General features: G+C 45.1%; 2 protein-coding genes across 2 annotated transcripts; one reads left to right on the top strand and one right to left on the bottom strand.

Moving 5' to 3' along the window:
* Nucleotides 1-506: 506 nt before the first annotated feature.
* LOC128718041 (myotubularin-related protein 13) lies at nucleotides 507-10,911 on the bottom strand. Its single transcript, XM_053811714.1, has 14 exons — nucleotides 10,857-10,911; nucleotides 7,339-7,424; nucleotides 6,328-7,262; nucleotides 5,206-6,252; nucleotides 3,956-5,133; nucleotides 3,245-3,898; nucleotides 2,222-3,022; nucleotides 1,886-2,137; nucleotides 1,549-1,801; nucleotides 1,314-1,469; nucleotides 1,032-1,253; nucleotides 839-963; nucleotides 668-756; nucleotides 507-599 (listed from the first exon to the last, which is right to left on the bottom strand). The coding sequence occupies exons 1-14, from the start codon at nucleotides 10,909-10,911 to the stop codon at nucleotides 507-509; spliced, it is 5,946 nt and encodes a 1,981-aa protein (XP_053667689.1).
* A 2,760-nt stretch (nucleotides 10,912-13,671) lies between these two features.
* On the top strand, nucleotides 13,672-14,179 carry LOC128707115 (NADH dehydrogenase [ubiquinone] 1 alpha subcomplex subunit 2). The gene is made up of 3 exons (XM_053802061.1): nucleotides 13,672-13,769; nucleotides 13,913-14,019; nucleotides 14,091-14,179. Exons 1-3 carry the CDS (start codon nucleotides 13,672-13,674, stop codon nucleotides 14,177-14,179), a joined length of 294 nt encoding a protein of 97 aa, XP_053658036.1.
* The last annotated feature ends 656 nt before the right edge of the window (nucleotides 14,180-14,835 follow it).

Here is a 14,835-nt window from a genome sequence, read left to right as displayed (position 1 = left end):
AAATTAGCTATTCGCTGGAAAAATTTCGCATACGGCTATATATCATACGCCGGTAAAACTCGAGAGTTCGGCTCGAAACTAAAATATATCTTTTTTCCCTTCTGCTTCCCCACCCAACTATGAGTCTATCTTTCTAACGGTATATGCGCACAGGTTGTGCATTTCCGTTTTGTATTGAGCATTTTAATATCCGCGATCCTTGAACAATCAAGGTATCCATCTATGTAACGTTTGGAACTGATGTCTCGTACTGTTGTAGTTTAAGGCTATAAAAGAGAGCACGCGTTATTAATGAACCAAAAACTTCCAGGGAAATAGGCGCATCAACGGTGGCTGATATCTATGATAGTCAAAAATAAATACAATTTTATAGACGAAAATCATTGCTCCATGCTTACAGCCTAGATCATCAGTCAGGAGAATCATTTTGTTTAACTAGGGCATTCGGAGACAGCGCGATTTTCCACATGAAGTATCAGAATTAGCCTGAAAAGAGGTAGAATTTTCTACTGCAGACAAGCCTGGATTTTCTCGATCCACTCCTGGGCACTGGATGCTTCCTGGGCGTAGAAATTATACGTTCGTCGGCTAGTTTTGAGCTGAAAATAGAAAATTAATGTGTTTGTTATAATGCAATTATCAACGAACAACTACCAAAGGTACTTACATCGAAAAATGCTCGATCATCAAACTTCTTCGAAGGAGCTGGTGCTGTTTGGGGAGGTGCTTGTGCGACCGATTGTACTTCAGCCAGTTCTGTAATGAATCATTAGAGAGAACGTACAGTGTGTGGATGATATATGTCAAAAGCTCCAAAACAAGTATGAAACACACTAACCAATGTAGCCCTTGCAGCTGCAATCATCCGTCGTGTCATAGTACCGCAGCTGATGCTTGTGCGAGTCCAACACAAACCAACGTTGCTTCCAGTTCTTTAAGATTGCGCCGCGTTTGTAGAGGTAGCTACAGAATAATTGCAAAAAATTGTAACAGTGCTTCCAGGACCATCCGTATATATTCTACACACTTACCCTTCGTGTGTACGATCGTCAGCAACCTTGCTATCATACTGTTCGTAATAATGCTGACTGTTGGTATTTGTCGTGTTTACACTAGACGTTACACTATTATTATCGCCCTGCGTTCGTGGTAGCGTCGGTTGATTGCCACCTTCGACTGCTTTGTATTTGGTACAATTCTTCGGAACCGATTCCGCACACTTCTCGTGATAGGTGTTTCCACAATCAACGCATCTGCATCGAAAGGAAACGTCGTTAAGATTTTGCTTCAAAATGCCATATGACGGATGTTACCTTAAACCGTTCAGTAGAGGACCCCAGAGAACGTTACCACAGTGATTGCAATTGACCGGTGCCGAATAAACGTGCTTTTCAAAGCGATGTGGATGCAAGAAATTCTCCTGATGAAATCCAGCCTGTCGACCGCGCATTAGAATTTCCAGCGTGGATCTAAGTTGCAAAAAACCAATAAAAAGAAACACCATCAATGTAATGGCCCACCGCATGTAAATCCTCATTTGAATTATACCTTTTGTGTAACAATCGACCATGCGAACGGACCAAAGCACTGCTGAACGATGCATGCCGGGTCAGTGAATCTGAGTGCGGTGGTTCCAGTTTATCCCACACCTGGCGCCACTTTTGCGGCAATAAGCCCCGCTCAGCCTCGGCCGTTTTCAACTCATCCAGCAACTTTGTGAACGCGTCCGCTTCGTAACGGCTCAAACTATCATAATTAACGGTCACTACACGCCGTCTTGGCTGTCGTAGCATTAGAGCACCTGACGGGCCACCGGTACTGCCTAGACTTCCAGCATTGCCCGCACCACTATTGCCACCGGTTGTTGTCGAATACATGTAATCACAGTCGTCCTCCATATTATCACTACCGACCAGCTCGGGATCGTACGGTGGTCCTTGGGCGAGTTCCTCGCCTAGATAGTACGACCAAATCTCCAACACCGAAATGGAACTCTGCGGCCGCAGCACTGTGCGTTCCGGATCGGGGGTGTACATAAAGTTGTAGAACATTGGGGATTTTGCGTGCTGCCGCTCAATGTAGTCAAAGAGCGAGGGACCAAACTTTTGCGTGTTTGTGTTTCTACCACCACCCATTACTCCACTACTGTTCGACGAAGATCCCACGGGACCGCCGCTACTTCCAACACCGCCTGGAACGCCATTACCACCGCTTCCTCCACCCATGCCGTGATAGATCAGATTATCGTCATCGGAAATCGTAAGCGCTTCTACGACGTGTTTGTGATGTGAGTTGAGCGAGCCCCGCTTATCGTCAATCGCAGTTATGCCAAAATCAACCCTCTCCAGCTCGCAATCGAACAGGAATGTTCGAAACCGGCAAGACACATGATGGTACGCCAGAAACCTTAAATAGAACTCATTGAACTCGAATGCGAGAGGAAATTGAAGCTGTATCTGATGCACCGCATCCAAAAACTGCAAAAACGTTGGTGCAAACGGTGAACCGGAGCTTGAATTCGGCTTCAGATTGCTTCGGTGACCAAACCTGTGGCCGAACGCAAGCCACTCCTTCTCGATCAACACTCGGAAGCCCTCAATCGTGCGGTAGTACGGATCGAGACATAGCTGCGCTAGGGATGATATTTGCGCCGATACGTCCCAACCGTCTTCGAGTGCCAGTGTTACGCTGGATTCCTGTAAATCCATCAGATCAACAACGGCTCCCGATAACTGCAGTAGGCCACGAATCTGTTGCAACCAATCCGACTGTTCAACCAGTTTCGCGAATGTTTGGTCCGGCTCGTTCGTATCACATGACGGTAGACAGGCTCGCATTAGTTTCTTGAAGGCAGTTCGGGAATGTCGCACGTCAGTGTAATCGACCGGAATGAATTCTGCATACATTTCCGATAACTTCGCTGACTTGGATTGCGATTTCTCGCCCAGAAAGTATAGCGGTACGCGCTGGAATGCGTAATGTGCCTGTTGCCCTCCTTGTCCAGCACCACCAGGGCCACCGTAATGAAGATGATGATGATGATGTCCGCCAGGACCGTCGCGTTCCCAGTGATTCACATCCCGCAAGCTAGTGGAATCGGGACCACCTCCTACCGCTGCCGATGAGTTGCGGTTTGGTTTCAATGAAGTCCATTTGTTCGACTTAATATTCGATCGCATCGCACCGAAGCTAGAGAATGAAGAATTGTTGATGGAATACAGACCTCCACCACCGGTGGAATTTAGACCACTGCTGTTTCCACCATCATGGTGCGAGTGATGTTGCTGCTTGCGGCCAACATCAGGCGTTAGGGTAGAAATATCCGATCGCGGCAGATTGTTCGCAGCCAGGGCGAGCGAATCAAGTGAAATATTGGAGTCAGACAGTCCACCCCACGCTTGATGCCGAATCGTGCGCGTATGTGGTGTCATTTTGATCACCTGTACGAAGTATCGATCTTGCTCCTGGAAGCTTGTACTATCAGTGGATGTATTCGCTGAACCTGGATGCCCTTTAAGCATCCCCATCACGCCCTTTGCTTGTGGCACGGCACCACGCAACAGCGTGGCCCCATTACGATGTCGCCACGTCGCCACCGGTATACGGTGCTGTTTGTAGCATCGTGCCATACATCGAAGCGAATCATCCGACACTTCCTTCGGGCAAACTATCATTGCCGGGTACGTTCGACAGATACTGTAGTTGCTATTTACGGGAGAAATACGATACCCTGTCGTCTGTACATCGCCCAACCCCAGCCGTAACCAGTCACGAACATAGCTTCGCTCTTTCAACCGTTCCACGTCCTTTACGTGAACACGTGGCAGTGTATCCGTACCATCGTCGGAGACGTCATCATCGTCGTTGTTGTTGTTGTTCTCGTTCATTCCACCACCACCTCCGCCGGAACTGTTGCCTCCACCTGGTCCACCCATACCTAGCAATCCACCGCTACCGTATGCATCGTCATAATCAACCGCACCTGGCAGTATATATTTCCGTTTCGTAGCGCCTGTCTTTTGTTTGAAGCCTGCCTTCTTTGCCGTACGCAATAATGTTTTCTTCGCAAAGTCCTTCAGTGTGGCATTTTTTTCCTTCACTTTATGACCCGGCAAAAGGGCGGGATGCGCCAAACCGTGCGTGGCAAACGCAAAATGTCCAAACTCGTCTTCCGGGTGACGTATCTTATGCACGGCTTTCCGAAATGCGTCCACCTGCTCCTGCGGTACTTCCTCATCGAAAGCGACTTTAATTAGCTGGAAGGTGCAAGATCGCAGCTGCATTCCTTCTGGCAGCACCTGCTCGAGATGCTGCAGGTATATCACCGTCAATCGTTTTTCTTTTGTAAGCGATGAAATGGGGAACGCCCGGACTACGCTCTGCTCGCAAGAGTACGAATCGCAAGGCGATCCTCGGAACACCACACGGTAGTTGGTTAGGAATAGAGCTCCCTCTGCCGGGAGCATCGTGCCACTGCTACCTCCTTCCTTATCTTCCCGCCCGTCCGCCAACAAATACGCCCGCAGCTCACCAATGATCTTTTCATCCTGCAGCAAGACCGGATACTGCAACTTCGGTTTCTGAATCGGTGGTATACGCTTCGCTTCGCGTGCAACCGCCTCGAGCGTCTCGATGTGCATCTGTATCGTACCAGGTACCATCTGATGTAGATTGCGCACGTGCTCCGCGGTCACGTTACCCTCGGTGCAAACACGATCGATGAACTTGCACACCATCTTCGTAACCGCACTGCCCGTTTCACCGGGATCGTGCTCTTCGAATCCTTCGTCGCTGTTGTGGTCGCTGTTATGGCTGCGCGATTCGATCACGCTATTCGACACGCTCGTATCGTCCTCGAGATGGCGACCGTCCTTGTCACGTTGCACCCGACCCACGGCACCACCAACATCTTGCGGAATTAATAGGTACACCATCCGGTAAGCGTAGTGAATGGCATGGCTGTACAGCGTACTTTCCTCCTTGTTCGTAAGTTCCTTCTGTGTCACCGAATCCATCGTAGCCCACTTACCCATCTGATCAGCCGCTATTTCCAGCGCCGACGGTTCTTGAGCCCGCGTAAGCATCGAAGCTCGGTCGAGTTTATCGCGCGAAATGGATTGTGAAAGTAGAGAACTGCTGTCCGCATATCCCACAGCACTTCCACCGACACCGCTCGGTTTCGGCCAGTTGGCAAGTGGTAGATACAGTTCTTTGATCGCCGTCTGAACCTCTTGGTAGTACGCATCCTCCCAAAACTGTTGAGACTTCCACACCGGGTGATCTTGGATACAGGTGTACGCAAACTGAATCACACCCGTACAGAGCTTACGGCAAAACAATGACGATAATGGAAGCAATGCGGCCGCCACGCCATACTCGTCCTTCGCCGAATCATCTTGTAGTGCACGGTTCATCAGCTTGATCACGAGATCAAACTGCTGGTGATCGAGTTGCTTGTTGCCCTGTCCGATCTTTGCCAGTTCGCGGCACATAGTAAGTCGGGCTTCGCGCTGCTTCAGTATACGCAGCACCGCTGGGAAGCTTTTGCGTGCTTCCGTTATCTTATTGTCGAAGATGCAACTGATACAGTTTCGCAGCACCTCTAGCTTGCGCGCACTATTATTCACGATGGGGCGCGATTCTTGTGGAGCCGGTTTCAAATACGGTCCCATCGGTACGATACGCAGCTTAACCCGAACCGGTTGCATACGGGACTGCAAATCGTTCGCCTGCAACCCATCGTTGATAACATTTTGCACTTCCTGTGCGTCAATCAGCGGCATCGGTGGTTGATGAATTCTAGCAAAAGCACCATCCGGAGGGCGCAATATTTTCTGCTGAAACGATTGCGGATTCGGGTACTCGTTGGTGTACAACTGTTTCGCCAGATCCTGTATATGAACCAGCACTAGCGAGGAGTCTAGCGATTCGGATTTCAGTAGGTCGTTCATTGTGCTGTACAGCTCGTCCCATGCGTCGCATGCACGCCACGGTGGGCCACGTTCCGTCACAAACCCGGTAAAGAACATACTGTCCAACACACGCGACAAAAATTCACAATCCACTAGTTCCCGGGCCCCGAGGAAACCGGCTCGATGAAACTGGATGATCGGCTTGGGGTTAATCCGAATCAGTGTGAGGTAGGATCGATAGCCCTGCAGGAGTTGCGCGAAAAGTCTCATGAAAACTGCTCTTATCTCCTTATCAAGCATGATGTCGTTCTTTTGCTCGCGAAAACTGAACCCATTTGTGCTGCTTACTGGCGCCAGGGCCATACTCTGGTTGATGTTGTTGTTGAGCCCAGGGCCGTGAGCATTGCTACCGGACGGAAAGGCGAGATCAGCCAATGCTAGTTCCGGATGCAAAACCGTCCGCAGAGCATGTTCGGTTGAGTCCCAAAGCGAAGCCGGTAACCGGGCGATTGGTGGTACGAGTGACTCGGGAATGTGTATTGATCCTCCATCGAGATCGGCAACGATCACGTCCAATATTTCGCTGATTTCCGACCGAAGCGAACTGTGGATGCCCATGATAAACGTTGTCGGCATGGTAAGTACTTCCAGCAGCGATGCAGGCAGTATCGGAATGTAGACAAGACTGTACCGGAAGGGGTACATTAGCGCCGTCAATGCCCGACAGCTGTCGGTTAAGCGCGTGTAGCTGGTCGAGTGAAACAGGATCTTATGCTCGGTCATGACGGCACAAAACAGCAACATTACGTTCTTAATACCCAACTGATGGAACAGCAAGCTGACGCATGAACCCGTAACGGGCAGTGTGTTTGAAATCGGAGGCTGCAGGATCTGTTTATCGCCCGCACCGATCGAAAAACGTACCGGAGGTCCACCGGGCGGTGGAACCTGTATACAGCCAAGGATGCTACCGATCAAATAGTGGAGCTGAAATTTGAGGCTCTCCAAATACACCGTGTAGATCGTGCCGAGACAATTGCGGAACGCTTCAATGTACTCCAATCGTGACACGATCACGAGACATTTCGGTGCATACATAATGCTATGGTGGGTGATCGAAGGTGGCCCACTGTTTGCCAGTAAACCACCACCCGTTCCACCGCCCGACGGTGATAGATTGTCGTCCTCTTCCTCTTCGTCGATCGGTTTGCTCGGTGTGATGGCGATGGTTTCGTTGAAGCACAGACATGCACAATAATGCCGGTTGCCGTCCATATCGGTGAGAACCGAAACGAAAAACTGTGGCTCCTGTCGGATGGTAGAAAGGGACCATCCTTGCGGTTGGCAGAACTGAAAGTAATAAATTAAAATCAATGTTATAATTCATCACACTAGCCAAACAAAAGATAAATTTTGGAATACCTACCAGTTCTATTCCCTCTATGAAAGGTGTATCGGGCCAGTCTTTCTCGGGAAATCTTTGAATAATTTTTCCACTCCTTGATCCAGTTCCTACAAAAAAAGTAAATCAACAATAGACCATTAGACAAATAATTCACAATAACTAAATCAAACAATTATACTGAAAATAGATGTTTACACCATTAAATTTAAGACAAAGTTTGTGGAACGATTAGAATTGTAAAAAAAAAACGTTTCACATTATAGAATCCCAAAAAAAAGTGTTCATACCGATTCCTAAACAGATTGATCGAGTTTCAATAAACAAAAGGCTTAGCCGATAATATCAATCCTTTTTCTTTGCCTTCTATCTATCTCCATCTTCACCTAACTCGCACAAACGAACTCTGCTCTCCACTGTACTTGATTTAGATTTCACTCTCTATGCGGAATGAGTGATCGCGCTCGCTTTCCATTTACCCTGCTGCCCAGCGGCTCGGACACTAATGGTTTGAATTACTTTTGACACTGACCGCCGACTAGTCCGTTCAATGTGTGCGCCAGCGAAGATTTCCATTGGCTTGTCAGTGCTTGCCAGGCCAATAAACCATCAACCGCAGCTGACGAATGATTTTCATTCATTTTCACTACTCTCCAATAGTGTGGTGTGCGAGGTGCGTTTGCAGTCACAGTCACATGTTTCATCCACTCTTCGTGGTGTTTAGTTTTTTTTTCCTCTTTCGCCAAGTGTGACGATCGATGGCGAAAGTAAGCGCACCATCATCATCGATCAGCCGAAGGCTTATACGGACACACGCTCTTCCCACCGAGTAGCGGTGTAACTAGAGACGCAGTGCGTATAAATTATATCTATGCGATATTTTATGGTACTGACGATGAGTTATGGACGTACCAGCGATTGATACGCTAGATAGGGAATGCAGTTGTTGAAGGAAAACCCAAATAATGGCGTGTTTCTATTAGTTTAGAGCATTAAAGGAATGTTTGCTAGAGGAATGGTTTTATTTTTGATAATTTAAAATAAAAAGTTCCATATTGGTGAGATTGTAAATCAAACATTATACACACAAAGACGCAACAAAATTAGTGTGCAATCAGAATCAAATCCAGAAAAAAATGAATTAATTTTTAAACAGAATGAATGATCCTGAATCGCTATTATAATCATTCTTGAATAATAGATTCATGATTTATCAAATTTATCTCCTCTCTCTTATTTATAAATTTAAATTTAATTATGATTTATCTCCAAGATTTATGAATCATCAAAAATTCATTTGATATTGTAGTTATACTTTGTTAATCTTTTAATGTTAACTAACTAACTAATATAGCTAATATAATAGCTTAAAACCATAAAACATGAGCTAAATTAGGATTTATTCGCGATTCATACATTTTTAAGGACTCGTGAATCTTCGAGAATTTATCAATCATTAAGAATTTATAGATCTATGAAAATTTATGAATATTACGAGTGTCAAATCATGATTTATTTGACTCTTCGCTAATGATGGTCAAATGACTCTCCTCCAAAATTCAGTAAACATAACATCATTCTAATGCTAGTTGGCAGCAATGAATAAATTAATTAACTGGCTCTTAATTAAATTTAAGAAACTCCAAATAGCCTCGGTTCATTACTTTTATCGGTCACCAGGACCGATTAGTTTAACCAAACTGGAATGTAACGTAGATCGAAGTCGAAATGCAACTTACAAAAAAAAAAGACGAAGGAAAATGAAAACAAACATATTGAAGCAATTTTTTGAAACCATAACACATTTTCCCTCTGTGGAAAGAGGAAGTTTTTTTTTTTGGTGCATAGTTACGTTGCTTTGGCTATATGTTGCTTTTTCACTTTAAAGTGAACGTGAAGAAGAAGGAAAAAATTGCTAGCGAAACGCAATTTAACGTCGTTAGTGGCCACGGTGGCGGAACAAACACACGCACCCGGGCAATGGCGAGTTGGAAGCAACAACACAGCAACAGAATATGCGATCCGTTACGATCGAAAGATCGCGAAAAGGAAATTCCATGCACACACGGCCAACCGAACATCGTAGCAGCACCCACGTATTGCAGAGGGAGGACGATCACCATCAACATCAGGTGGCGCGTGATATTGAAGTGATTTTATTGCCTACTTTGACCGTCTATCAAACCAGCGTCAATTAACGCACGGGTAATGGAACACTTTCGTGTTTATGTTCAATGTAACATTTTCTATAAATTGATGTACAAATTGACCACCTCCTGATTGACCACTGCTCGATAGTGTACGAAGTAGTATGTATGTAAAACAAAAAAGTAAACAATCTTCCGTTCTTATTCTCAAACAAATCACAAAAGCCAAACAAAAAAAAACGAACAAACGTGTTGCAAAATTAAAAATGCAAGCATAAAGGAAAGTATGCTTCCCCACTGAGAAATGTATGATGCTTTCATCAGCAATTTTCTGGCAATTCTGTGTATGTGTATGCCAACTGGAAACCAGACAAACGCAGAAGAATGTCAACGATTGATAGTGACTTGTAACCGTATAACTAAAAAAACACGATTGGTTTGATTAGTCGTTAGAAGCATGGCCTCGGGTCTGGGGCAACTGGGTCAAATTTAAATGCATTCCAGCGAATGGAAGAACGTAGCCGTGAAACACATGTGATGATTTTTCTCCCTAAGCAAACGATGAGGTCAGACCTACAAATTAACCGTTCTATCGTAGAACAGATCGGAACGATTGTCCGAATGGAATATGCGTTCAGTCAAGGATTCTTTCTCATGTAAAACTCCTAATTCTGAAATAGATCGCGTTACAATAATCACCCCATTAGTGTCTGTTGTATGTCGCATTGCTTCGGTCCTTATCGCAGAGATATATGGACAGCATTCTGATTATCTTTCACTATTCCATTATCAATAGTCATACAATGTGCTGGCAATGGATGGCAATGGGTCCAAGACGTTGGCTTGGCAAACAGAAAACTGTTCCCCAGCAATTACGGATGAACCATCCATCCGTTGGGTGGTATATAATGCTACATCTTTAATGCTCAATACGCAGTGCGAGCACCCAACGGCGGACATCGCTTACACTGTGTGGAATGCAACCAACCATTTGCCGTTTGCGTTGGATGTTTGCTCAAATGTAACACTATCTATCGCTATGCGTTTGCGTTCTATCAGTGAAACGCTGTGACCAAAGGGACAGCTGGTCACGAATGGCTAGGGATTTTAACTTTGCAAATGGCAAATGATGAATAATGTATCCCCCCGGTTGCGAACTCATAGCGCACCATCGACGAGTGTCCCAACAAGCGTCGAGGGGGCGAGGGGGAGAGGCTTTACATAGCTCAACTAAAAAATAAACATAAATTATAAGCGCATGAGCATATTTACAGAGCGATATACGATTCGGACTTACATGCTTGAATCTACCGAACGAGAAGGATCGAGCAAACTGAGATAGGGTATATTTGAAGAAACTTCAAATTACATTTAAGAAACAACGGTGTGACTTACGCTCTTTCTCATGATCGTATCCAACGATGACGAAGTAGTCGGCAAGCCGCGACATTTTCGATTCATTGCGCGAATTATCCATCGCCGCAAAACGTTCTAACGGTGTTGCCTAGCACTGTGTAGAGTTGCTATCCGTTCTTGCTGATGTGTACGATCGCTTTCTAGCCACCGAATGAGGTACACCGGCGATCTAGGTTGATCGGACACATTGAGTAGAGTCTGCGAAGTATAAAAGCGAAACAGCCGGGACGTCACCTAAGACGCGAACAGTGGCTCCACACAGTATGATGAATCTTCTAAACGACGATGATGATTTAATTCTCCTTCCCTGCGTATCTCGTACGCATGATGGCCACGGAGAAACGATTGTGCAGGCTGTTCTCGTGGATGAGTATGTATTGTTCTGGTTTCGTGTTTTTTTTTGTTGTTGTTGCTGCTGCTCTGGGCTATGTCGCTGGTTCAGTAATTAATGCAGACGCGCGCGCTTCTCGTTGCTTTGGTTTTCCGCTGCTCCGGTTGTTCGGTGTTCCCGTTGCTATGACTGCACACCCGGTTACAATATGTATATACACGCACACACACACACACAGATACACTTTAGGCACTAAAAAAACAAACAGTTTACGGGCGTTTGTGGTTTCAGAATGACTGCGAATGATATTTTTCTCTATCCGCATCCGTGTGTAGTCGTCGATTCGATCACTCCCTACGGTAAGAAAAATTTAACTTCGCATTAGCACACATTAATCACAACAACGAAAAAACATCTGTATTTTTTTACAGCAAAAATTCAACCACATGCAAGGGGGACGTGCGTTTGCACTTGCGGAGGTTCTGGGCGCACTTGTAAGCACTCGGGAAGAAAGTAATGCTGCATATCTCAATAACAAAGGAACCTGCATTCTGCGACTCCCAAAATACACCCTTTTGCTTGTTTTCGTTCTCGCACACATAAAACACTGAACTAAACCGCTATTTCGGTGCTCGTTATTAGAACCAAAATATGCTAAATGCCACACCGCACAACAGGCCACTGCCCTCTTTTTTTTAAATAAGTGCTAACGTGCGGTTGGTGAAGGGAATGGTTGGATGCTGTTACCCTTACTGGTTGACATTAGAAATTCTTAACGGAACGCAAAATGAGATCACGCCATAACCGGGATGTATGTTTTAGGCGAATACTTTTCGAATTGCTTTGTTGTTCCAGCTACAGCACACGAAGCGATTCGGTTTCCATTCTGTACACCGTAGAGCAGATGGGCACGGCTAGCAACTCTTTGGAGCAGTCGGTGCGCGCTTGTTCAATAATCTGCCCTTCCTTATTGCTACCTATTGCCCCGCTATTGAAAGTTGATTTGTTGTTGCTTCCTTAAATTCCTTGACACGCATGCACGGGTGGGCGCACAGCGGGCGAGATTCCCTGCTCGATTTAATTTGGCTGCACAGCAACAGAGCGATAAGCATGAATAATCGGCTTTCCCTGCAGGAACTGCACCATTTCTTCACACACGGGACTCTTCTTGATGATGATTGTTCCGTGGCTGCTTGTTAGTATTTTCGATCACGACCGCACCCAGCCGCTTACGTCTTTTTGCTTTTTCTGGCTATCTGTGTTAATTTTGGGGCAGCAGTTGATGATTTCACATTCGCTTGAATTATAACCACTACTGTAACGAATGCCGTACCAGCACTAACAATGAAATGAAAGTAACACAGCAGAACAATAATAATTTTCGGTCGTTCCTCTAGCAGCGTTTTGCATTAGCACTGTTTTGACAGTTCTCCAGCTATCCATTCGTGGCCTACTACTGTTGCTGCTGCTGTAGCGTTGATGCTGAGCGAACTGGGCCAGGCAGAACAGAAAGATATCCAACCGTTCGATGACTTTACGGTCCAACCACTTTTCACTACACTTAAATCCGCGCCATCCACCCTAGGGAGCGAAAAGGGCAAGTACTGGAGATAGGGTAAAACAACTTTTGCTCATACAACGGGAACCAGCAGTTGCCCCTTTGTCCGGATTAGCTCGATCCGCCACCACCATTTTCACTGTACACATTGTATGCTATAATTCACAGAGCTTCAGGATGTACAAACTTACAACACTTTTTCCATGGCCGTTCGTTTATCCTTCTGACGGCATTAGTACAGTATCAGCTTACGAAACGGACAACCAGCCAAGCGCTAGTTGTTCAGCACTACAACCTCGCTCTCTCGCATGCTAAACACAATCAACACAGCTCATAGGAATGGCACGCGTCAAACCAGTCAGAATGCGCTTTTTGTGGAAACAAGTGTACGAATCGACGAACGCAATGTCAACGGTTGCAGAGTGGAACGAAGGCACGCCGCGTTGATTCTCCAATGTGTTACAATGTGATTAGCAGTGAAGAATGAATTTATTGAAATATCGCATTATTTATTCGTAAAAAGCGTATCATAATAACTAACAATGATCCCTACCTTCGATATTCATTTTGTTTTTGAGAATTGACAAAACGTATCCGGGCGGCAAGTGTTTGAAAAGTGCAAGTGTTTAGACAGTTGTGATAAAATAAATCCCTTTTCAATACTCATCTTGTATGAATTCATATCGTGTAATATAAATTTGTACTTTTTCTCGCTTCAACGTTTATAAATTTAAAAAACAAATTCAAAAAAACAGGTGAGAGCACCTTCCACTGTGCTTACAATTATCAGCAACTGTCAAGTTGGTCAGCTGTCAAAAAGCACCGAACCAGGTTTGTTTTTCTTCTGTGCGCTCCCACTCGATTCCACTTGCGGAAAAACTTATCGGGCCAAACGGATAACGAAGATGAGGCTGACTTTGCTTCGCTTTGCGCGGCTCAACCCGTCGGTCAAGGAGCTTCGGCTACATCTCTGCCAGACTGGTGAAGAATCAAAGGGTGTGCGGTAAGTAGAGTGTCGCTTCGGGCGATAATCGCCCTGGGCCCTGGATGAAGGGAGACCCAATGTTACACAATCGTCCACCGGTGATGGCATTTCCCTTTTTACCCCTCCCTCTCTCTCTCTCTCTCTCTTATCCGTGACCATAGCGATTTCGTTAACACCCGCTACGTACAATTGAAGCGGGATAATCCTACGCTACCGATATTGGTTCGTGAATGCAGCGGCGTACAACCAAGAGTTTGGGCCCGTTACGGTAGCGCATCGTTCGTATAGTTTTAATCGCATGTTGAGCTGGTATTTATCCAACTTTTCGATCCTTTCTAGAATTGGGGAAAGAAAAATCCGTAACACTAACAAACGCCACTGCTGAGGACGTCTCGAAGCATATCGAACAGCTGGGCAAGGCACAATAGAACCACCCATCTATCGAGGGTTGTTTGAAGATGTTAGGAAATTGAATGTAAACAACAACAGTACATGGAATAAAAAAATTCAAAGGTAAAAAAGCAACTTTTCTGGAAAGAATATGACCGAAGGCAATCGCAGAGAGTTCAACGTTTTTATTTATGGTTATTTATTTGTTTTTCTTTATTTGCACTTCGACATTCCCAGGCTAAAATCATCGGCGAACTGGAATTGAGGTCACACATCTATTGCTCTTAACATATTTTGTTGATTTACGTTCTGACTATTACAGCTTTAAGTGTAATGCTAAATTTACTGAGATAGCTTTCCAACGCTTTGTTACATGCTTGCTTTTAAGTAAAGATAAAAAATCTTAATCTTAAATTACTTTCCTACTTTTCATTGTTTTTTCTTAGTTATACTTAATCAAAATTCTCCATAAAAAACATTCGTGTTTGTGTAAAATAAGTTCACGCTTGTATGTGTCATGAGAAGAAAAAAAAACACAAATATTCCACCAAGCATTGCACTGATTTCAATGATTTAGAATTGTTAACGAAGTAAAAACAGGAAACAAGCAATTTGTTAAGCAAAGGGTCAGATTAAATTTCTACAAATTATGAAATACACAATCATAAATGGTTTAAATAGATAAGATTAATGA

The sequence above is a fragment of the Anopheles marshallii genome, chromosome 2 (genome assembly GCF_943734725.1).
Source record: "Anopheles marshallii chromosome 2, idAnoMarsDA_429_01, whole genome shotgun sequence".
Classification (NCBI taxonomy): domain Eukaryota; kingdom Metazoa; phylum Arthropoda; class Insecta; order Diptera; family Culicidae; genus Anopheles; species Anopheles marshallii.
This window is presented reverse-complemented; position numbering and strand designations above follow the sequence as displayed.